Genomic DNA, 24383 nt, shown 5'->3' with positions numbered 1-24383 from the left:
AAACTGTTAGCTCCCCACACGGGCATATTTCAATTCAACCAATACAATATAATGGTTTATTACATTTTTGGTCAACAAGAAAAAGATGATAGTTTCTAATTCCGTTTAAAGCAGTATTATTAAAATGTTGAATTTATTGATTTAAGACGTCAAAGAAAATATTTTAATAGCATTTTCAAGATGTATATTATTGGGCTGTAAATTCACTGTGATGAAGACCAAGCATTAACTTTACCCTCCATTTGTTTCGAATTGAGTGAATGGACTAACATTGAAATCCTTAAATCCGGCCCAACGGCTTCATAACATGTTGGACTGCCACAAAAATAAGATGTTGGACATAGTAATATCGTTGACATGCTAATCTGCCTATGTAGTTTTCCATTCAGCTATAACATGAGACATTGGACCAATTTGTGTGTGTTTAATATAAACACTAAAATATGCTATACTAAAGATATACAGTACAAATAAATGATTGAATATTGTATGTTTTTATTACTCTGTAAGCTGTAAGAAACACACCGTTTTGCTAAGATAAGGCGATTGGCGATTTTGAGGCGACACACGACCTAGGGTTCACAGCATGATTTCGGCGCCGCCGCCGGACTCATCGGACACGGATCCGCCGTCGGAGGATCAGAATGACGCGTCGAAAGGGAAGGGCGACTCTTCGGGGGAGGAACATGGAAGGAAGGAAAGTGCTCCAAAGGCTGCATCGTGGGTTGATGTAGCTCAGGAGAAAAAAGCTTTGCGGAAATACAATCTCGACATCACGAATCTGGAAGGCCAACTCAGTGTAGAGATTCCAGATGAAGTGGTCTTCAACGCGAACCCACTCTGGGAGGATTTTCTGATAGGGAAGTTTTTGGATTATGCGCCTCACATCGCTAGAATCCATGCCGTGGTAAACAAAATCTGGAGAGAAGGAAGAAAGGGGCAACATGTAGAAGTTTACGAAGTCGATTCTACCACAATGAAGTTCCGAGTCTCAGATCCATTAATGAGAGATCGGATTCTACGAAGGGGGATGTGGAGTATCGGCAACATTCCTCTAGTGGTAACGAAATGGACTCCGGAGGAACTAAAGGAGAAGCCGAAGATCACATCAATCCCAAAGTGGGTCTACCTAAAGAACGTCCCTATGAACATGTTCTCGTGGGAGGGCATGAGCTTTATCACAAGAGCAGTAGGACACCCGGTGAAGCTTCATCCTGAAACTGCATCGTGTTCCAACTTCAAGCTTGCAAAAATCTTTATGAATGCGAATTTGTCTAAGGAGTTGCCAAAGAAAATCAAATTCACAAAGAATGGGAAAGCTACTACAGTTGAATTCATCTACCCACGACTACCAATCTGCTGTCACACCTGCAGCAAATGGGGGCACATGGAGAAGGCTTGTATCATGAACAAAAAAGGAGAAGCACTAAAAACGGTTATTGAGATAATAGAGGAAGGGTATGTAAGGGAGAAGGCTAAAGAGACTTTGGCTATCATGGAGGGAAATAAGGAAGTTCTGGGAAGTGGAAGCGGAATGGAAACACCAGAGCAGACAGAGGTTGAGGAAGTGATAGAAGATATTGAGGAGGGCGAAGTGGTAACGGGTTTGTCTGATGTAATACCGAGGAAAGTCAGTAGCAGCCCCAAGATATCACCAGAATATGGTAAGGTCAAAATCGCTTCGCGATTCACTGCTCTGAATAAAGTAGATGAGAATGGCGATTTGGTTGATCAGGAAGAAGAAACAGAGACGGAAAATGGAAACTCAGGCGAAGGAGGGGAAACAGTGGCTGAAGTGGAGACAATGGGAGAAGGAAATCCCACAACTCCAGGAAGAAAGGAAGATCACGGTGAAAAGAACAACAGCTCTGTGACAGAGCAAGGGATAGATTTGGAGTCTGTGGGAGAGAAAAGCTTGAGGCCTTCACTCCCAAGAGCCTCAAAAACAAACCACAAAGTACTCTCTGAAGGCATTGGAAAGGAAATGGAGAACCCATGCACACTGGGAAAAAGGTCTCGCAAATCCTTTCAATGACTGGTTTCTTCTGGAACGTGAGAGGATTTAACAAGGCCGCAAAACATACTGTTGTACATAGCTGGATTCAGAATAAAGGGCTTCAGTTTGGAGCATTACTAGAAACTAGAGTAAAGGAGAGAAAGTCGAAGCAAATAATTTCATCAGCCTTTCCGGGCTGGTCTTGTGTAAATAACTATGAGCATATCAGGAAGGGAAGAATATAGGTAGTTTGGAACCCTCAAACGAGGTTGACTCCAGTTTTCAAGTCGGATCAGATCATTATAGTGTCGGTTCTCATGGAGGGCGAGACAGAAGAATTCCTTTGCTCCTTTGTCTATGCAGAGAACCTAGCAGAGAGGAGGAAGGAACTATGGGAGGATCTAAAAGCTCATCAGGATTCACCTATGTTCCGAAATAAGGAATGGGTCATCATGGGTGATTTCAATGAAATCCTCGAAGGAGATGAACACTCAAACAACCAAGATGCAGGGCTATCTACGGCCGGTATGAGAGATTTTGAGGATGTAGTTCAGCACTGCAAACTTATAGACATTGGGTATCAGGGGCCGCAGTCTACATGGTGTAACAAGCGCGATGAGGGTATCGTTTGTAAGAAGCTGGACCGGATTTTGATCAACGAAGCTTGGTTAAATCACCACACTCATGCGTATGGAGTATTTGAGGCAGGAGGCTGCTCAGATCATCTCAGAGGAAAATTCCACCTAAGGCCGGAGGCAGTGGGCAAGAGGAAACCTTTCAAGTTTTCAAATGCTCTAGCCGACATGCCAGAGCTTCTTGAAGCCGTTAAATACTTCTGGAAAGATACACAGCCGCTATTTGTTTCAACTTCAGCGCTCTATAGGTTCTCAAAATCCTTAAAAGCCCTGAAGCCAAGGATCGGAGCTCTGAGCAAATCAAAGTTGGGAGAGCTAACAAAGAAGGTGAAAGAAGCTTACCTGGATCTTTGCGACAAACAGGAAAGGTTGCTAAGGAACCCATCACATGAAAATGCGCAAGCTGAGATGGTAGCAAATGAAAGATGGCAAAAAGTTTCAGACATCGAAGAGAAGGTTCTGAAGCTACGGTCAAAGCTTCACTGGCTACAAGTAGGAGATCACAATACAAGGCTTTTCATAACGCCGCAAAGGTCCGAGAAGTAAGGAACGACATTAGGGAGATAAAATACTCGACTGGTAGAGTGGTTTCTTCGCAGGGTGAGATTAAAACTGAGGCTAAAAGGTTCTTCAAAGAGTTTCTTACCACAGAACCGTCAGACATTCAAAGTAAAATAGTTGAAGAGTTGTAGGAGATTCTACCTTTCAAGTGCAGTAATCAGGAGAGGTTACTACTCACAAAACCAGTGACAGAAGACGAAATCCGTGAGGTGGTTTTTCATATGCCGAGCAAAAAATCACTAGGGCCTGACGGATTCACAACAGAATTCTTTAAAGCTTCATGGAGTGTTATCGCAAAAGACTTCACAGTCGCGGTGCAATCCTTCTTTAGCAAGGAATTCCTGCCAAAAGATCTGAATTCTACAATTCTGGCTCTTATACCTAAAAGAGAAGCTGTAGTGGAGATGAAAGACTACATACCGATCTCCTGCTGCAACGTCCTATACAAAGTGATCTCCAAGATTATCGCAAACAGACTTAAAGCCACGCTTCCTCAATGCATCTCACATAACCAGTCAGCGTTCGTGAAGGACAGGCTGCTTGTGGAGAATCTATTGTTGGCAACAGAGATAGTGAAGGACTATCACATAATAGGGAAGATATAACCCCACAGTGCGCAATGAAGATCGACATCGCCAAAGCTTTTGACTCTGTCCATTGGAAGTTTCTCCTAAACACGTTGAGATCTCTCAACATACCGGAGGAGTTTATTCACTGGATTGAGTTGTGTGTCTGCACGACTTCCTTCTCAGTGCAAGTCAACGGGGAGTTAGCTGGATTCTTTCAAAGCACAAGAGGCTTAAGACAAGGGTGTGCCCTTTCTCCTTATCTCTTTTTTATTTGCATGAATGTTCTGTCTCATATGTTAGACAAAGCAGCTGAGAGGAGGCAAATTGGCTACCATCCTCGTTGTCAGAACATTCTGCTAACATACTTGTGTTTTGCGGATGATCTTATAGTGTTCACTGATGGTTTAAAGCGCTCCATTGAAGGGGTTCTCAGGATTTTTGAAGAGTTTGCAGTGACATCAAGGTTGAAAATTAGTCTTGAGAAGTCTACTCTGTACATAGCTGGTACCACGTCGAATGAAGCAGAGGACATTCTCAAAGATTTTCCTCTTGTCTCTGGACAGCTACTAGTTAGATATCTGGGGCTTCCTCTCCTGACAAAGCATATGACAGTCCACGACTACCTACCTTTGGTTGAGAGAGTCCGAAAGCAAATGAAGTCTTGGACTGGGAGGTTCCTATCACACGGAGGTTGCTTGCAACTCAGTCATCACAAGTCTCACCAACTTTTGGATGCAAGCTTTTAGGCTCCCCAGCAGTTGTCTAAGCGACATTGAGAAATTATGCTCAGCGTTTCTGTGGTCAGGGCCAGATTTGGAAACTAGCAAATCAAAGGTTAGCTGGAAGGATGTTTGTCTGCCAAAGCAATAAGGAGGACTGGGCATGAGACCTCTTAAGGAGGTAAACACAGTTCATGCCTTAAAACTAATATGGAGAATTCTTTCCTCTCGGAACTCGCTTTGGGTTCGGTGGGTGCAGTGTTATCTGATTCGAAAGGGATCGTTTTGGTCAGTGAGTATGAACACTGTAAGACCCGATCCTGGTCTCTCGACCCAACTGGATACGAATGCTTACTTATTAATTTCTTTGCTTGTTTGATTCATTTTAAGTCTTTATTTACTAAGTCATATTCGAATATGAGGTTCATAAACAAACGAACAGATTGCACAGTGGAATATAAATGTGTATAAATTGTATTACTTAGAAACATGAGATCCAATACACAACTTCTTAACAGTTTCATAGACAATCACTAGTTCATCCCTAGCATCATCTAACCACACGTTACACAGCCTCTCACTGACCGAGCCTTCACGGCTCCTTGGCTTGACCAGAACCATCCTTGGTTCCTGAAACCACAACCAGATAAGCATTAATCATAACCGAGAATAGAACTGGACGATTCTACAATGCTTGGCTTGGTTCCTAGAACATAGATAAACCTCAGACAATATAATAATAAAAAGATGTGAACCCATCTACCGTATCCTAAGTCATTCAACCAACCACCCCTTGACTTAGAATCAGATAGACGGTCCAGAATAGATAAGCAGAACACACGAACAGGTCCGGATCATCCCAAAGACCAATCAGTCTAATCGGATAGAATCTAGGTGCGACCGGTCCATGAAGTCCGGCTCAATGGCCCAACGGACTTCCTTACCTGATCCAGCCTTGGGCCTGGATCCAAATGGCCGAGTAAGCCTCAAGCCCAATCCGGTAGGCTTAGCAACCGATCAGACCATGCGACTCTTTCCTGGCTTAGACAAACCGTGAACCATGTCTTGACTTAGCAAGTCATAGACTGATCCATAAGGATTGGACACAACCTGTCTCAACAGACACCATTTGGAACATGCACCCCTCCGGTCCTTGGTACCTCTTGGTCCTCGTACCTTTTGATGTTCGTAACCCTTGGCAACTTGTACCCTTTGGTTATTTACACCCTTTCGCAACTCACAACCTTTGGTAACTCGTGACCTTTGGTAACTCACAACCCTTGGTAACTCGTGACCTTTGGCAACTCGTGCCTTTTGGGACATGTCCAACCGTTTATCCCAACCGCCCAGTCCATGGTGTGATTCGAACCATCCGCATAGCCGACCCGTGTCAAGGCTAGCGGTTCGGTTATGAATGGCCAAGTCTAGGGACGTGTCCCTTGGACTGAACCAACACAACCCTTTGTGTATAAACAGAAAGAACAGAAAGAGATCGGATAGAACACAAGTAAGAGAAGCCGGATGGGACTTAGGAACCGACAGAGCCGCGGTGCGATCGCATGGACCGTCCGTTCGGTCTGATGGAGCCACGGCCCATCACATACCTTCTGAACCACCTCTGGGTTCTCCACGTTCTTCTCCTTATCTTGGTCTCCCATCTTGATCAGAGATTGCTTCACAAACGATCAGAGTCGCCGGAAACCTAACCACCCTAAACTCGGCCTTTCCTTGGCCGGAACTCTCTCTCTCTCTTTTTCTCTCTCTCTCTACGTTTTTCTCTGAGTATTTTACTCTGGAATTGGATAATGAAATCAATAGGAGGGCCCCCATATTTATAGAAAACGAGGGGGTAAGTCTTGCCCCACGAACATGCACGACTTGCTAGCAAATGGGCACCATCGGCCAAGAGTTGTGCCTTCTCGGCCACTAGCACTCCATCGCCCTTTCTGATTGGGTTTGGGGTCGGTCACAAGCCCAACCCACTCCCCAAGCCCTCTAGACTTAGCCCACGTCTTTGTCCAAAGACCCAACAAACCATGGCCTCATGGCTGGACCTCACAGCCCACCACTGGCCCGGACTCAGACCATCGGCCCGAAACCCGAACAGTCTGTCTAGCTGAGATGAGCTGACTCCCAGCTGCATCAGCTGAGTGAGCTAGTAGTCCAGCTAGTGGAGCTGACTTAGTAGTGGTTGAGTTGGAGTGAACTTAACCTAGCTCCGTTGAGCTGGTCGAGCTACTCGAATACTTCTTCCAGCTACTGTCTTACTCGTCCTAGCTGTCTCTTTGCTCTTATAAGGTTAAGTCTAAGTCTCCTTAAGTTCTTAACCTTCTTTCTTGGCCATGGAACGCCTGCCTTCATGTCTCAAGACTGGCTAGTACGTTTCCTCGATCCATGGCCGTCCCAACGATCCTATTCAGGATCGGGGATGCGACAAACACAACCTCGGGATCATGGGTATGGCAGAAATTACTGAAGCTACGTGATCTTGCGAAGCAGTTTTTCAAAAGAGAAGTGAAGAATGGAAGAGAAACCTCTTTCTGGTATGATTTGTGGTCGACGCTTGGCTGTTTGAAGGATGTGATGGGAGAACGAGGGTGCATCGCTTTGGGCATATCTGATAAGGCTGTTTTTGCAGATGTTCTGAGTAATCACTAGAGAAGAGGACACCGTGAGAGTTTTTTAAATGAGATTGAGAACGTGTTAGAAGCGCTGCAAAATGGAGACAGTTGGGAAGAGGACATTCCTCTTTGGAAGCAGAGAGATGGGAAGTATGCAAGCGGGTTCTCTGCAAAGAAAACATGGCTGCAATTGCGATAGTCTCAGACAGTCTGTGAGTGGAGTAAGGGGATTTAGTTCACACAGTCCACGCCGAAATATTCCTTCCTCGTATGGGTAGCACTCCGACAACGACTGCAGACATGCGATAGGATACAACGGTGGCAAGCTACAGTAAACACAACTTGTGTGCTCTGTGATGCAGCTGACGAAACCTGCCAACACCTCTTCTTCAGCTGTAACTACTCAAGGCAAATCCGGAAGGCACTGGCTGGTGGGATTCTCCAAAATGCGTTCACTACATCTAGGAACGACATTGTAGAGATCATCTCTAATACAAGCTTGCCACCGACGAAGAAGTTCCTTATCGGCTACACCTTTCAAGCTACGGTACATGCGCTGTGGAGAGAGCGAAATGCCCGTAGACATGGAGAACAGCTGCAAACTGCGAGTGTCATCACCAAGTTTGTAGATAAAACAATCAGACTCAAGTTACTCTCAGTAAAGGGACTGGGGCACAAGTATCTTGAGGAGAGCTTGATCACTTGATTTGCAACAAGAGAGACACCACCATGAGGAGAAGGCTTTCCACATAATCTAGAGTATAGAAATCTCTTACAAACAAAATAGAAGCACTTGATGTACAAAGTTTTGATTGAATAAAATTTTATATTCATTTAAAAAAAAAATTTGAATAAATTAGGGGGAAGACTAATTATATGCTAGATCAATTTGGTATTATTTAGCCTTTGACCAAAGTATATTTGATCATTTGAAGGATTTTAAACTATTTTCGTTTGCTGCAACTTTAGTGTATATAACAAACAAAAGATAATATTAACTTAGTCAAACTTTTGCCCGCTTACTTTTAAAAAATCTATTTTACTTCAATTTTTATCGATGGAAAATATCAAAATTAATGTACTATTCATATTTTTACATTTTAATTTATGTTTTAGTTTTTAAATTTAATTTATTAATTATATTTTAAACATCAAATTTTAAATGTAAAACTAAAATATAAAGATGGCTCATGGAAGGAACTTGTGAATTCAGATAAGGTTGATATAGTATTTTGAAATGCTTTGATGGACTGATGGGCGCACGAAACGTCCGTGCTTGTCTTTCCTCTCTTCATGCAGATGTGGAAGCTTTAGTTTGGGCAATGGAGTGTATGCAGAATTTACGTCAAACATTCGTCACATTTGCAACAGATTGTTCTCAATTGGTGAAGATGGTTTTGGAACCAGAAGACTGACCAGTTTTGCAAGTTATTTGGAAGACATCAAGATCCTCAGAGAAAGTTTTATAAGCTCAAAGATCATTCATGTATCAATGACGCAAAATACTAAGCCGGACAGCCTCGCACGCAGTGCTAGAAGACAGCCCCACACGCTGTACTAAGAGACAGCCGTTTTTTTGTTGTTCACATGAATACGGAGCACCCGACATGGTTTTCAGAATCTGTTTGAGTATGTTTAAGTTGACGGAAAAAAAAACTAAAATATAAAGCGTTTAAATGCGAAAAAAGTAATTTTGTTTTTTAAAGAAACACATTAAATTTGTACTCTAATCAAATAACTGGACATCTAAGTAACAACCTTTCTAAAACGAAGATTTATATGACTACATCTATATTTGAGTAGATATCCAAGTGTTGTTACAACACAGTAGTGGAACCAAAGTGACTGTTGGTGATCCAGTTGAGAAGCTTAGACGAGAAATAATAGAAACAGGCGGGCTTTTAGGAGAAAAGCAATTGGCAGTGACTACTGTGGTTAGGAAGGTGAAGCCTGTTGTTGAGAAGGCCAAGCCCAAAAAGGTTTCAAAGGAAAGATTTGGTATCTTCGATTGTTGTGTACTGTGACAAGGGACATAAATCGAATGGTATGCAGGATACATTAATCAGGATAACAAAATAATCAAATAATAAAAACACTCTTAAAAGAATTGTAGAATGATCATAAAGACATAAACACACAAAAATTGGTTTAGTGTGTTACTGACCTTTTCTTCTACTTCTGATCATAAAACCCTAATTATATAGTGCATATATTCATTTTCGTTCAAATTTGATTTGTTGTAAAAATATCTAATCAGTACTTTCAATGATGTGTGATTTTCTTACCAAAAAAAAATGATGTGTGATTTTTTGTCAAATAAATTTAAACTATTTAAATAAAATATTTGTACTAAAAACAGGAGGAAGTGAGGAACATATTAATTTTCCATGTTTGTATCAAAATATATTATATGCTACATTTATTTTACGACTATACAAATTATATACAATATTCTTGGTATTTAGATAAGATTTAACCGGTTTCAATTGGACACTGCTATACGATAACAAAGCATATTTTTTTCCCCAAACAACTTGGTGAATGAATAAAGAGATAAGAGCACCATTATCGGTGGTCTTTAGGGGGTCTCTTAATTTAATTGTGCATTAAAATTAAATCAAAAACACAATAAACGTTGGAGACGTCGCTTAATTGGGGTAAGGTAGAGACCGTATTTGAGAGACACGTGTAGGCAAAGGAAGAAGAGAGAGAAAGAGCGTCTACGGTTTGTTTTGGTTCATTCTCTCTTTCTCTCGAAACCTCTCCACCTACCTTTCCGAGAAGGCGATTCTCTCTTCCTCCATGGTTCTTCGACTTGCCGGCGAAACTCCATGTCTCCATGGGACTCAGACGAAACGAGATCGTCTCTCTCTGTGGCTCGCAGACGAAAGGGCGATTCTCTCTCTCTTTCTCTTTGTGACTCCTGGAGGAAACGAAGCCAGACCTCTCTCTCTCGGTGGCTGACGTCGATGAAGGAAATCGTCGATTATCTCCCTCTCCGTGGGGCTTCTCGTCGGCGAAGGACGGCACTCTCTTTCTGGGTCGATAAACTGGAATCTGAAGGTAAATTTAAAGTGTTTGTTGTGTTCTTCAAGCATGCATGTTTTATTCTACACTTATTCTTGTTCCGACTGCAGGTTTGTTTGGTTTGTAGGTTCGATTCTTTCTCGCGGTGGTAGTCGTCGACGGCGATATATGGCTATCTGTCGGTGGCTCTCCTCCACGGCGACAGAGCTCTCTGTCGATGCCTCTCCGCGATTCGTACAGGTAATGCTTCTGTTTCATGTTCTTCAATGATGCATGTCTCTGATTGTGGCTTCATAAGTTGTGATTTGTTTGTTGCAAGTGAATTTATTTTGATAATGTTTCTGTCATATGATTCTGTTGGGTTTAGCTGGAACAATTTTTTTTCCAAGCTCGTTTTGTTTGTTGCAAGTTCATCAATGTTTATTTGGCTATTTTTGCTGATTGAATTTATTTTGTTTCTGCCTTTGTGTGGTGAGATGAAAGGATCAACGTGAGACGAGGGATCAACTTGCGTTTGATCTGCTAAGTGGAAAGAGAGGTCAGGAAGGTTCTTCAATGCAGGTTAGTGTTACTCTCCAACATCTGGTCCGATATGAAATGAAATGAATTGAATTAGAAGTGATGTGGTTAGCTTCTGTGATGATTTGAAACTCGTGTAATTAAAGATGTAGTTAAGTGTTAGATTTATGGTTGATGGTTGTGTATGGTATTAAATAGAACTGATGGTTAGATAGAAACATAAGTTGAACCATAAATTTTAAAAAGCTTCTGTGGTTAGATAAATTTTAAAAAGCTTCTGTGAAACTCCTTTGTTTGTTGTTAGATATGTGTCAATTCGATCAGCATTCAAGTCTGCTAGTAGTTGAAACATAAATTTTAAAAAGCTTCTATGATGAATTGTTTGTGTTGAGTTGTTTGGGTTGGTGTCTTGAATGCTACCTCTCTTCCTTGTATTATTTATAACCACTGTCTTTCTCTTCAATCTCCAACATCTGAATGAGCTTGATAGCTCTTCCTTCTCTTTCTCCTCCGGCTCCTCTGCCTCCTCTTTCTCCTCTGTCTCATCTTTCTCCACCGTCTCCTCTTTCTCCTCTTTCTCCTCTGTCTCCTCTGTCTCCTCTGTCTCCTCTTTCTCTTCTTTCTCCACCGTCTCCTCTTTCTCCTCTGTCTCCTCTGTCTCCTCTTTCTCCTCTGTCTCCTCTTTCTACTATATCCTTGTCTTCGAAAATGGATTTTAATCCATTTGAGGATTCTGCCAATTTTGTTGACCTACTTAATAGTCAACAAAATGTTGTCTTTGGCAGTAAAGCTGCAGAGCAGCGACCAGAGCGTAAGGTTTTCTCTCTTGTCATTCATGCCACTGGTTTTCTCTCTTGTGGCTGCTTCATACGCCCCTGAGAACTTGCAAACTGCTTCATTCACCTTGTGCCAACGTTGCTTGCATTGACTACCCTCTCGTTTTTCAGAGGCTGCAAGTTTAGGACTAGCCGAGAAGTATGCTGCAACTCTGGTCCAGAAAGCCACAGACTTCTGCTCATTCCCCACAACGGGGTCTTTGCTCGTGTTCAACCACGCGCTAATGAGCACTATATCCTCTGTAGCTGTCCACGACCTTCTTTCCTTACGCTCTGGTCGCTGCTTTGCAGCTTGACTACCTCAGGGGCGTATGAAGCAGCCACAAGAGAGAAAACCAGTGGCATGAATGACAATGACGTTCTAAAACTGGCCCACGAGATCTTCTTCAATAACCAAAAAAAGAAGTTCGGTCTCGAACATGCCTGGAACGAGCTTCGCAACGACCAGAAGTGGTGTGAGCTCGCTACTGCTAAAACTGATACCAGCTCGAAAAGGAGGAAGTTTGCCGACGGTTCACATTCAGGAGCAAGCTCGAAAGTCAATGAAAATGAGGCTGCTGTAGAAGGAACATCTCGTCCCCCTGGTGTTAAGGCTGCAAAAGCCCGTGGGGAGAAACCAATTACTGAGGGGAAAGACGTTGGTGAGCTTCAGAACATGTTAGTTAGGAAGGAGAAGATGTCGAAGATGAAGCTTCTGGACAGGCTCATGGCTAAACAAGAACCTCTAGATGATGATGAAGTAGCTCTGAAGAAGAAGTTAACTAAAGAGTTGTTGCTGTCTAATTAGGTGTTGTGATTGTTAGTTAATTATGTTTGTTTCTCGAATTTCAAAGCTCTGTTAAAGAGCTTAAGTTTTAAAATATTTAAGTTCTCAAGGATTTTATTGTAATGGTCTGGTTAGTGATGATATAAAATGTTTTATGTTAATGTCAATATTTGTCTTCGTCTGTAGTATTTTATATTTCTTATCATGCTAATGTTAATGTATGTCTTTGTCTTGGCCAGGATGCTTGCGTGACATGAGTTTTGGAGTTTTGCCTTCGACTGAAGCGAGTCACGGAGTGGAGTGTCTGTTAGTGTCTTTATGTGTATGTGTCTATATGTGTACGTGTCTGTTAGTTTCAAGTGGAGTGTGGGGATGTCACGGACTTGTATGTCACAGACTTGTATGTCTGTTAGTGTCAAGTGGACTTGTATATCACGGACGTGTTTATATGCACTCATCTTCTCTATTTATATGCACTCATCTTCTCTTTATATCAATCGCCAAAACAAACTCCTCTCCTCTCTTCAAACACAACAACAACAAACTCATCTCCTCTCTTCAAACACAACAACAACAAACTCACAAAAACCATCTCATATTTTCAATCACCATATATGGCTTCTTCTTCACAAAATACTTTAGATGAATCTTTTGATGATGATGCTTTTGATGATGCATTTGATGAGGTCTTTGATCAACATTTTGATCAAGCCTTTGAGAATTTAATCATTCATCGTGATCAAGAAGAACGGAGAAAGAAAAGAAAAAAATGAGCGTACATAGAAAGAAATCGTGAGGAAGGGCATATCCGTTTATGGAATGATTATTTTAGTGATACTCCAACGTATCCTGAAAATTTATTCCGTCGACGTTTTAGAATGAACAAACCATTATTTACGCGCATTGTTGATCGTCTCTCCAACGAAGTTCTTTACTTTAAGGAAAAGCAAGATGGTCTCGGAAGGAGTAGTCTCTCTCCCCTTCAAAAGTGTACTGCAGCCATTCGTGTATTGGCATATGGTTCTGCGGCTGATGCGGTCGACGAATACCTCCGGCTCGGTGAAACAACAACTCGGTTATGCGTGGAAAATTTCGTCGAAGGGATTATATGTTTGTTTGGCGATGAGTACCTAAGAAAACCGACACCGGCTGATCTTCAACGTCTACTTAATGTTGGAGAGTATCGAGGATTTCCCGGAATGATTGGAAGCATCGATTGTATGCACTGGGAGTGGAAGAATTGTCCCACCGCTTGGAAAGGGCAATATTCCCGTGGTTCGGGTAAACCAACAATTGTTTTAGAGGCGGTTGCTTCATACGATCTCTGGATATGGCACGCATTTTTTGGACCTCCAGGTACGTTAAACGATATCAATGTTCTTGATCGCTCGCCTGTTTTTGATGACATTATAAAGGGTCATACGCCAGAAGTCACTTACTATGTCAATGGAAGAGAGTATCACATGACTTACTATCTCACAGATGGTATTTACCCGAAATGGACAACTTTTATCCAATCGATTCAACTACCCCAAGGGCCGAAAGCAGTTTTATTTGCTCAACGTCAAGAAGCTGTCCGAAAGGATGTCGAGCGTGCTTTTGGAGTCTTGCAAGCTCGCTTTGCCATTGTTAAAAATCCCGCACTTTTTTGGGATAAAGTCAAAATTGGGAAGATTATGCGAGCATGTATCATACTCCATAATATGATTGTTGAAGACGAACGAGATTCATACACTCTGCTTGATTCTTCGGAGTTCGAACAAGCAGAAGACAACGGAAGTTCGCATGTCGATCTCAATTTCTTCACAGATATGCCTACAAATATTGCTAATATGATGGGTGTTCGAACTACAATTCGTGATAGACAGATGCATCAACAACTAAAAGCTGATTTAGTTGAACATTTATGGTCTAAATTTGGAGGAGATGAAGACGACAACTGAGCTCGAACGCTTCTTTCAAATGTTCCCGTTTGTTTTTCTAATCTTTGTTTTGATGTTTTAATTTAAAAATCTATGTTTACAATGTAATATTTTATTATGCTTTATGTAACAAATTATTTTTTTTTTAATAAAAAATGTTTAATATTTTTTTTAAGAAACCTCAAATAAGAGACTTGCAATGCAGGGAGGAAAAGTGTAAGTTTCTTAATCAACTCTCTCACCAAAATTAACTCTTTAAATAATGCTAAAATAAGAGACCCATTAGGGTCTTTAGGATAAAGATGGTCTAAGACGTTAGGTGTTTTTAATACCTGAGAATGACGTTTTTTCAATAGGTAACATGTCGTAATAAATTGCCTCCACCAGCAATTTTTATATGAACCAAATTGAAATTTTCCAAGCGATACAGTTGCTCGATGAACAACTTGAGAGCGGCATCGTATCTTAATATTTTCTCTTCTTTTTTTCCCTCAGTTTATACAAATCTTTACTGTTTTGTGCCTGCTTAACATATCAAATTATCATATAATATATACTTATTTTTGTTTGTGACAGGAGAAACATACTATCTACGTTATATTAGTTCACTAATGCTATTCAATATGTATTCTGCATAAAAACAGAAAAGATAGCACCTTTTTTATGTCTCAAAATTATTCATTAATTTGATTAGATTTACTTCTTGGTTAAAATATGCGAGTTTAACTCGAGTGAACGCTAGCGTAAACTGCTATGCTACATGGCATGGATGATATGTATATTTTAAAGTATTACAAATGATTACATATTGTAATTAATTTATGAGAGAGATGACGTTATTATGGAATTGATAGACTCACCAATATAGTATTTTTTCACTATGATAAGAAAATATATACACAGCCATGTTTACATCTTTTACAGAAGAGACAAACATAAGTCAAATCCAAGTATACAACAACACTCGAAGGGAAATATATCTGAAAACTTGAAAATCACTGTTCCACTCAATATTTCCCTTATTATTTCATTTGTGCATGAGTCATGAAGCAATCTTTGGTCACTAAAGGCACGCATCACCTAACCCAACCGTCGTGGTACGGCGACTCTAACGCGTTCCCCATCTTCTTTTGCAACTTAAGGTTCTTATAAAACTTCTTTATAAACTCCTCCGCCGCTTTATCCACCACGTGATCATGGTCTCCTCCGTCGTCTAATGGAAACGGCGAATCCGTCACTCTCACCCCTGGAAACGCCATCAATGGAGACTCTCCAGCCGCTGCCCCCACCATGGCCGCCGCATTCGTGTCATTCTCCCCTAACAACTCAAAAACCTTCTTAACCGCTTCTGTTACAGCGTCTTCCTTGTCCATACCGCCGTGGACGCGGCGTTTGCGTTTGCACATATAGGCAAAAGGGTCATTCGCTGGGGTGTTGCTGCAGCTGAACTCGTAGTCACGGACGCGTGCGGATGAGGTAACGTCAGCGCCGCCAGTGATGCTAGAACGTCGGCGGCGGAGGTTAGTGATGGCTTTGTTCCCTCTCTTGAGCATTAGGTTTAAGTCAAGCATGAGCTTGTTTTTGACCGTACCGGTTTTCAAAACGCAGAAGACGATCCGCACGACTTTCCAAAGTCTCTTGGCTGCGACTTGAGCGTTTTGTTCTATTTCTGTGTATAAGTCTCTCTTTCGGATAGAAGCTTCCATTTTAAATATTTTTTTCCTACAGAAAATTATATTTTTGTTCTTCTTCTTTTGCTTGTCTCTAGTCGCACTCTTGTAAGTTTGGGTTGCAATGGAAGAAAGAAGTTGAGCGTATTTAAAGGATAAGGAAAATAATATATTTAATATAAAAATGAAAAAGGATATTGTATATAATAAATAAATGTAAAGAAAGAGAAACAACCTAAAACCACAACTTTAGACAAAAGATTTTTCTTTCTCATTAAGAGGTTGGAGTAGTCGCCCAATAAAGAAGTCTTCTTTGTATGATTTATGTGCTTTATTTCTTATAAATTTCATTTTATTAGAGCTTAGTTATCCACATATCATATCACATGCATATCAGCATATCTAACCGTTAATGATGGAAAGGAAGTTGAGGGAAAATAAGCTTGCCTTTAACTCTAGAGTAAGCAACCGAATTGTAGCTATGGTCGTTACAACGTTTCAAAAGTGAGTGTGAATTAAGTAGGCCAAAATATCTTTCGTGAGCTTTTCATGAGTATAGCCGTTTTCTGGCAGGCTGATCTACGAGCATGGCGAGCAACTTAGAGAGTTTTGCTTGTAACAAAATACACTACAACTTTACAATTTTTTACCCAGCTCTAGAGAACTATCATTTTCTTAAGACTTTACATCATTTTCTTAAGACTTTACATTTAAGTTTTATTTCATCTACAATAGTTAACCAATAATATTTATAATCCTTAAGTTCTTAGAAATTAAACACATGTATATAGTTCAAGAACTATAAATATTACGCATACATGAGTTAGATTTTTTAATCGCAATTCTAGACAAGTACCGATCTGTGTCAGCAAGAGAGACTGACCTATGTTGGTACCACTAATCAAATAATCAGTGAATCCTTTGTAAGTTATTATATATAAATTATAGTAACAATTAATTATTTGATAACCATCTCTGTATTTGTACGTTTTCTGTTAACCTATTTGCATTTGTTTATAAGATTGTGATAGTATTTAACAGGAAGAAAATCTTGTATGCAACTTTTGTCAAAACAATAATTCCTTGTATATATGTTTTTGTTAGAAAAAGAGCGTATACATATACACATTTATGTGAATTATGTTTTCACCTGATTACATATATTAAAGCGGTAAAGGTCTGGAGTTGATATTTTTTCTTTGTATTTACCCTTACCATTATTTAAAACCAACTTGCTATATCTTTCAATAGAATATCACACATTTTAATGATACTGCGTTTGAAACACATGCCCAATATCCAATCAGACGCAACATTAACTATGATTAGATTGTCCCTAAGTGTATATGTCCTCCAACGCTTTTTATAAATTTAATCCCCTATATATTATTTGTGAAACATTGCAACTTCTTTTTGTAGCCACATGTCATCACTAAGATGATTCTTAGAATTACTAGAGAAATAGGTTGGTCCATCTAATTATATAATAAACTTTTTATTAAACTAACCATAAATTCATTATTAATGTCATTTATTATTTCCTTAAATAAAGATTACGGAATTGCCTAATGTGGATAAAGTATATATGACAATTAATGATTTTGAATAATAAAGATCTGATAAAAAAATGTATCTTCTATCAAATTTGTTTAATTTAAAACTATTAAAATAACTTTTAAAAAACACAATAACCATATTATAAAAATTTAGATTTTTCTGTATATTTTATATTTTGAATTTTAAAAAATGACTATAAATTACTAAAACTGTTAAAAGTCCCACATTCAAATTTTGCGATCCATGGTTTAAATTTTTTGTTATGACAAAATACAAATAATTACAAAATCATATAAGTAAAAGTCTAATTTAATTAATCATTAAGATTTAAAATATATATGTATATATATCATTCTAAATTAAACTATAAGCCATATTGAATAAATAAATATTTTAGTTTCAAAATTTACTTTGAATAATTTTTTTTGATAAAAGTTTTGAACTAACATTGATAATTTTTTTTAAAATTATCAATTACTAAAATTATTAATCCCACAATGAAAATTTTGTTATCAGTAATTTAAAGTTTTTGCTATTAAAGATACAAATGATCAAAAAAAAATATGAGTAGAAAGCATCATTTAAAAAAAAAATATAGACATTAATATTAAAAATATACTATATATGTTAATATCATTTAAATTTAATTCCATATCCTATCAAATTTTTTAAAAAAATTGTTTGGATTAATAAAATTGATTTATACGTTCGCACCAATTTAATTATATATGTAATAGTTACTGACTTTTAATTATTCAATATATATTTATTATTTCATAATATGTAAGAACATATAATACATAAAATAATTTTTATATATAATTTTTATTCCGCGCAAGGTGCGGGTCTTAATCTAGTATGATAGTATATTAGTTGAGTCATGTCTTTAAAGTTGATAGCACATTTAGACCGTTGCCGTAGCCACTAAGGCGATCCAACAAATTAAAGGAAAAGACCTCTTCGTACGTGGCGATCAACATTTACTTTGTTCTCGTTAGAAACTTCTTATACGTGTTACTCCACAAATAGACCACAAGCTCGTATACCAAAAGGTCTTTGAGTCCAATGTATGGTCAATTTACTAACGTTTGTTGATCGAACATCGAAAGATTTTGGAGTTTGTAATTATAACTGATGCTATTTTTTTTTGTGAATTAGGGAACAGTATTAACCGTATTCACGGAATCGATGACCTTAAAATATAGAAATGAGTAGCTAGTATTCATTGTAAAACTGAAATAATATAATAAGAAACATATACATAGTACGATATATTAATTGTGGATAATTTGTATATCTCATTAATCAAAAGAAAATTGTATACGTACGGTTCTTCTACTTCCTTCAAAATAAAATTTTACGCTGTTATATTTTATAAAAAACAATCTTATGATTTTTCCTTTGGATACCACTACGATTGTAGTAGCCAGTAGCCACACAACTGAATAGAAAACGACAGCGCGTGTACGTCGTCAAGAACGAATAATACATGGGAACGACACGAGGTTTCAACTCCAAACTAATAATTGGTGAAAACGACACACGACAAAGCCATTCCAGTAATATAGCGCTATATAGCTATATAATAGACGTTGTTGAACAAAAAAAAAACTATATAATATACGCCTTGTTTCGAAAACTAGTGCTTTGTTTTTCTCAGTCTCATTGTTTTAATTTATATTTAAAACAAAATTATATTGTTGTTATTATTATTTTAAATAATTTTTCATTTTTGGGGTTTCTAAAAGCAGCTTTCGGAATGGGCCATGAACCTTAGAGCTTAGACATGAAGGCATCTAAGCTAATCATAGCCACCTATCTCCACTTACTGAGATATTAACATGGGAATTAAGTTATGTGGTATTTATATTGTATTTTGATGAAATATTAGTGTTTTTACTACATATTGTGGTATTAAACGCTGAGTTTTAGTGGAAATTACTTGGTTTAGTGACCAAATCTTTAAAACTTATATATATATATATATTAAATTTGGAGTTTGATTATAGATTATATGATTTCTATAAATTAATAGGTGTAGCGTCTAACGGAATTTATAACTAGAATATTGTAGAAAAAGTCATCGTTCTGGTTTCGAATATAATAAAAGATGTTTATTCACTACAAAAAAAGATGTGAATTGTATCACTTAAATTGTATCACAAAATTAAATGATACAGTTTTCAATCATTTATTTGTAAATGATACAAAATATAGATAATTTAGTATCAGTTATAACAACTGATGTCATTTTTAACAAATTTAACATCACTTTGACTAACTGATATAATTCATCTTGATTAGCGTCACTTTAATAAAACTGATGCTAAATTATTAAGTTATATCATTTATATAATTGATGTAAATTTATTCTGGATTAAAATCATTTATGCAAATGTTACAAATTTTACATCAATTAAAAAGTGATTCTAATTATATATACTTTTTCGAAGAAATAATTATTAGTATTAACTTCAATTATAAGAAAATGATGTAACTATCTCTTTCTTTTACATCAATTAAATATAAATGATACTATTTTATCCTAATTTGTATCAGTTAAAATATTTGATATTAAAAAACTAATTTTCATCACATATTTAAATATGGATACATTACTTTTTATCATAATTATATTTTATGTTGATATACTTTGATAAATATTTTATAGTAGAAAGATAATAAGAGATTTAAGTTGATATTTATCTTTAAGAAAGTATAGAATATACAAAAAATAAAAAATAAATAATTTTTGGCGTTCCCTGATGATAATCAGAAAAAGTTTGCTTCGTTACGTTAATGTCATTAATTCACGATCACACATCGTCATCACCTTCCATTAGCTTTTGAAAAAAAGTTTGAATAACAAAAGAAAGTAAGTTTCTTGTAAATTTAATCAATCCTGTTTTTTTTTCCTCTTAACAATTAAACCTCATCTAAATATATATCTCTTTCTCTGGCAAAGATTGTTTTGTCTTTTGGTTTCAAAACTCAATAGTGAGCATCTCAGAAAATCAGACGTTGCATACAATTGAGGTAATTTATTTATACTGTTCTCCCATTACTTACTGATATGAAGTTTGTTGGGTTTTGAAGTTCAATTGTTTGTCGTGAATTTCTAAAAGTCTACTAATTGTGAAAGTCTGTTTTTTTTAGGTTCTAATGGATAAATCATGGATAAACAAACCACGTTTATCGCAAGATTAAAGATTAGGAGTGAAAAATTTCTTGGATTTTGCATTTGGTAAATCTAATGCACCCATGGTAAAATGTCCATGTACTCGTTGTTCTCTAGCCAAATCTAAGACAAGGGAAGATATCGAAGGTGATTTGATTTGTCATGGCTTTTTAAGTTCTTACACAAGTTGGATAGTACACGGAGAATATATGTGTGTCACGGAAAATGCAAGAGTACCTTCTGATAGTGCTCATGTTGAACTAGATTCAACTTTCAACCTCTTGGATGATATTTTTCCAGATATTAGTGCAAATATGAATGAGGAACATGAAGAAGGGTTGTCTGGGCAACCTATGGACACTGATAGACCATCAGCTTCAAGTGGAAATTCTAAAAAAGGAGAAGGTTTTGATGAGATGTTTGCTGATTACAATCAAGAGCTATATCCTGGATGCGATAAATTCACGAAGTTGTCCTTTATACTGAAGTTATACCATATAAAATGTATGTGTGGGATTAGTGACAAGGGGATATCCATGGTGCTTGATTTGATGAAAGAAGCATTTTCACATGCCAAATTGCCAGATTCATTTAATGACATGAAAAAGGTTATTCACAAATTAGGAATGACTTATGAGTCAATTCATGGATGTCCAAACGATTGTATGTTATATTGGGAAGCTGATGCAGAAAGGGAAGTTTGTAAAGTCTGTGAGGCCTCTCGTTGGAAAGATACAAAGAGCACAGAAGTATCTAGATCAGGAAAAAAGAAGAAGAGATCTCCTGCAAAAGTTTTGCGTTACTTTCCCCTGAAGCCACGGTTACCGCGTTTATTTATGTCATCAAAAACTGCTGCCCACATGAGATGGCATGGATCTGCTACTAACAATGATGGTAAACTACGACATCCAAGAGACGGAAGGGCTTGGAAGGAGTTTGATAAGAAATATCCTGACTTTGCATCTGATCCAAGAAATGTCAGACTAGGGTTGGCGACTGATGGTTTTAACCCATTTGGTACAATGAGTAGTAGTTATAGCATCTGGCCAGTGATATTATTTCCTTATAACTTTCCACCGTGGATGTCAATGAAGCAGACGTCAATGATTCTCTCGATGGTTATCCCCGGAAAACACATGCCTGGTAATGATATTGATGTTTACTTGCAGCCACTTATCAAAGATCTGAAGGAGCTATGGTCTGATGGTATTGAAACGCTAGATGCTTCCACAAAACAAACATTTGACATGCGAGCAGCCATCATGTGGACAATAAGCGATTTTCCGGGTTTAGGAAATTTGTCGGGTTGGAATACGTGTACAGCATCAGCTTGCCCAACCTGTAACTTTGATGGAATCGGACAACGTTTACGACATGGAAAAAAAATTGTTTTATTGGTCATCGTCGTTTTCTTCCTCTAGATCATGGCTTTCGGCAGAATCAAGCAGATTTTGATGGAAAATTAGAAACCAGATCCCCACCAGCCACATTGACAAGTTCCACAATTATTCATCAATTAGAGCAAGTTAATGTTACTCTTGGTAAAAAAGATAAGTCTGTGGTAGTTGGAAGAAAGAGAGACAGAAGTGATGCCGGAAGATCTAGTACTCAGCAGTGGAAGAAAAAAAGCATATTTTTTTAGCTGCCTTACTGGGAATTTACAATGCTGCGACATAACTTGGATGTCATGCATATAGAGAAGAATGTGTTTGATAATTTAGTCTACACATTGTTGGATGACAAAACAAAAACGAAAGATAATCTGAATGCCAGAAAAGTTCTTCGTGAGCTAAATATACGTTCTGACTTGTGGCCTGAGGATAATGAGAAATATCAAGCTGCATGTTTTTCTCTTAACAATCATGGGAAAGACATTTTCTTAAGTGTCTTAAAGAATGTTAAACTGCCAGATGGTTATGCTTCTAACTTGTCAAGTTGTGTTGATGTTAACAGTCGAAAGCTATCAGGCTTAAAAAGCCACGACTGTCACATGATAATGAGAGATTTATTATCAGTCGCAATTCGGAATCTGCTCCCTACAGATGTGTCATCAGCCATTGTCGAGCTTTGCCAAATTTTTAGAGATATATCTGCAAAAGTTCTTGATATAGATGAGCTTGATAAATTACAAGATCGTACTGTTATGACTTTATGTCGTCTGGAGATGTTTTTTCCTCCATCGTTTTTCACAGTGATGGTACATTTAATAGTACATCTGACAGAAGAAGCAAAACTTGGTGGACCAGTTCCGTTTCGTTGGATGTATCCGATTGAGAGGTGCGTTGTTTTTATTATGTATATGTCTGTATATGTATATACACAAAACTGGAAACTTACATGATTAAGTTATTTACAGGACTCTAGGATACTTCAAATCATATGTTCGAAATCGCGCCAAGCCTGAAGGTTCTATAAGTGAGCAATATTTAGCTGATGAGTGTATAACATTTTGCTCAATGTATCTAAATGATATAGAGACACGATTTAATCGGATTGGACGCGTTGATGATCAACCTCCAGTTGAGATTAGTATAAGAACAAATTCAGAACTTCCACATATTTTTCCAAACCATGGAAGATTTGTTGGAGCAGGTCAAGTTTATTCTCTTAATCATGTAGAGAGGCAGCAAGCACATCGACATATATTAGTCAACTGTCAACTACTTGATCACTTAAGAGAGTAAGTTCTATTATTATTTTAGTTATTTTTTCTTGACGTCCTAATGTACATGTTTTTTAATTGTTTGTATAGGAAATACAAAAATGAATTGTTGACAAAACAATCTCATCAGGGCAGGAGGAATCGTGCTATCGACATTGACCGAGAAGTTCATATTAATTTTTCAGAATGGATCAGATAGAAAGTACAGACTAATGAGATAGATGGGATAACTGATGATTTACGATGCTTGGCTATGGGTCCATCTGCGAAAGTTTTAAAGTACACAGCTTACAATGTCAATGGTTTCAAATTTTGGGCAACAGAAAGAGAAGCTAACCTGAAAACACAAAATAGTGGTGTGTATGTGGCTGCTGAGACTATGAGCTATGCTAGTTCTCGTGATTCAAACCCAAGAACAGGAACTGTTAATTACTATGGAAATCTGATTGAAGTTATGGAGCTAAATTACTATGAAGTTTTCAAAGTTGTATTATTTAAGTGTAACTGGATGGACACTCGTACAGAACGAGGTTATAAGCAGGATGCGTATGGTCATCATATGGTAAACTTTTCACGTTTTTTACCCACTGAAGAAGAAGGGGATGAACCATATATATTAGCGTCTCAGGCAAAAATGGTTTATTATGTGAAAGATCCTTTTGAAGTAGAGTGGAATATTGCTGTTCATGTTCAACCTCGAGATGTGTATGACATGGGTGATTCAAATGACGCATAGCCGTTGGAAGATGGTTTCGAACCTAGCATCTCTGTTTCTTCTTGAGGAGATATTTAATTATTTATTTGGTTATCGGTTTTTAGAACGTTAAAGACTATTTTGATGATGAATTATTTTTACAAGTTGTTTTTTATGCTTTTGATCTCTTCCTTTTCTCCTGGTTTTCATATCGTTTTTTTTAACATTATTCTCTTCCGTTGGTTTTGTTTTCTTTGTTTGTAACTTATTAATTAGGTGCAGAATATGATGGAAGTAATAGTGCCTAAATATTTATGTTGCATAGCATTCGATGGTCACTTCAATAAACACATGGTGGGCTTTGTTGTCAAATAATTCCATGAGCTCTCTATCTCTGATCTTCTTAAACATTCTACATCTCAAGTCACTGAAAAGGTATAACATAAAATAT

The 24383-nt window shown here is 37.8% G+C and overlaps 4 protein-coding genes across 4 annotated transcripts; 3 read left to right on the top strand and 1 right to left on the bottom strand.

Annotated features, from left to right (window-relative positions):
• Positions 1–6874: 6874 nt before the first annotated feature.
• Positions 6875–7807, top strand: LOC106362798. Its single transcript, XM_013802642.1, has 2 exons — positions 6875–7127; positions 7464–7807. The coding sequence occupies exons 1-2, from the start codon at positions 6875–6877 to the stop codon at positions 7805–7807; spliced, it is 597 nt and encodes a 198-aa protein (XP_013658096.1).
• Positions 7808–9832: 2025 nt separating this feature from the next.
• LOC111207697 lies at positions 9833–10531 on the top strand. Its single transcript, XM_048763205.1, has 2 exons — positions 9833–10164; positions 10256–10531. The coding sequence occupies exons 1-2, from the start codon at positions 9933–9935 to the stop codon at positions 10396–10398; spliced, it is 375 nt and encodes a 124-aa protein (XP_048619162.1). The 5' UTR covers positions 9833–9932; the 3' UTR covers positions 10399–10531.
• Positions 10532–11826: 1295 nt separating this feature from the next.
• LOC125590676 (glutathione S-transferase T2-like) lies at positions 11827–12270 on the top strand. The gene has a single exon (XM_048764357.1). It carries the CDS (start codon positions 11827–11829, stop codon positions 12268–12270), a length of 444 nt encoding a protein of 147 aa, XP_048620314.1.
• Positions 12271–15022: 2752 nt separating this feature from the next.
• LOC106364217 lies at positions 15023–16007 on the bottom strand. Its single transcript, XM_013803839.3, has one exon. It carries the CDS (start codon positions 15875–15877, stop codon positions 15248–15250), a length of 630 nt encoding a protein of 209 aa, XP_013659293.1. The 5' UTR covers positions 15878–16007; the 3' UTR covers positions 15023–15247.
• Between the last annotated feature and the right edge of the window lie 8376 nt (positions 16008–24383).

The sequence above is a fragment of the Brassica napus genome, chromosome C7 (genome assembly GCF_020379485.1).
Source record: "Brassica napus cultivar Da-Ae chromosome C7, Da-Ae, whole genome shotgun sequence".
In the NCBI taxonomy this organism is placed as follows: domain Eukaryota; kingdom Viridiplantae; phylum Streptophyta; class Magnoliopsida; order Brassicales; family Brassicaceae; genus Brassica; species Brassica napus.
This window is presented reverse-complemented; position numbering and strand designations above follow the sequence as displayed.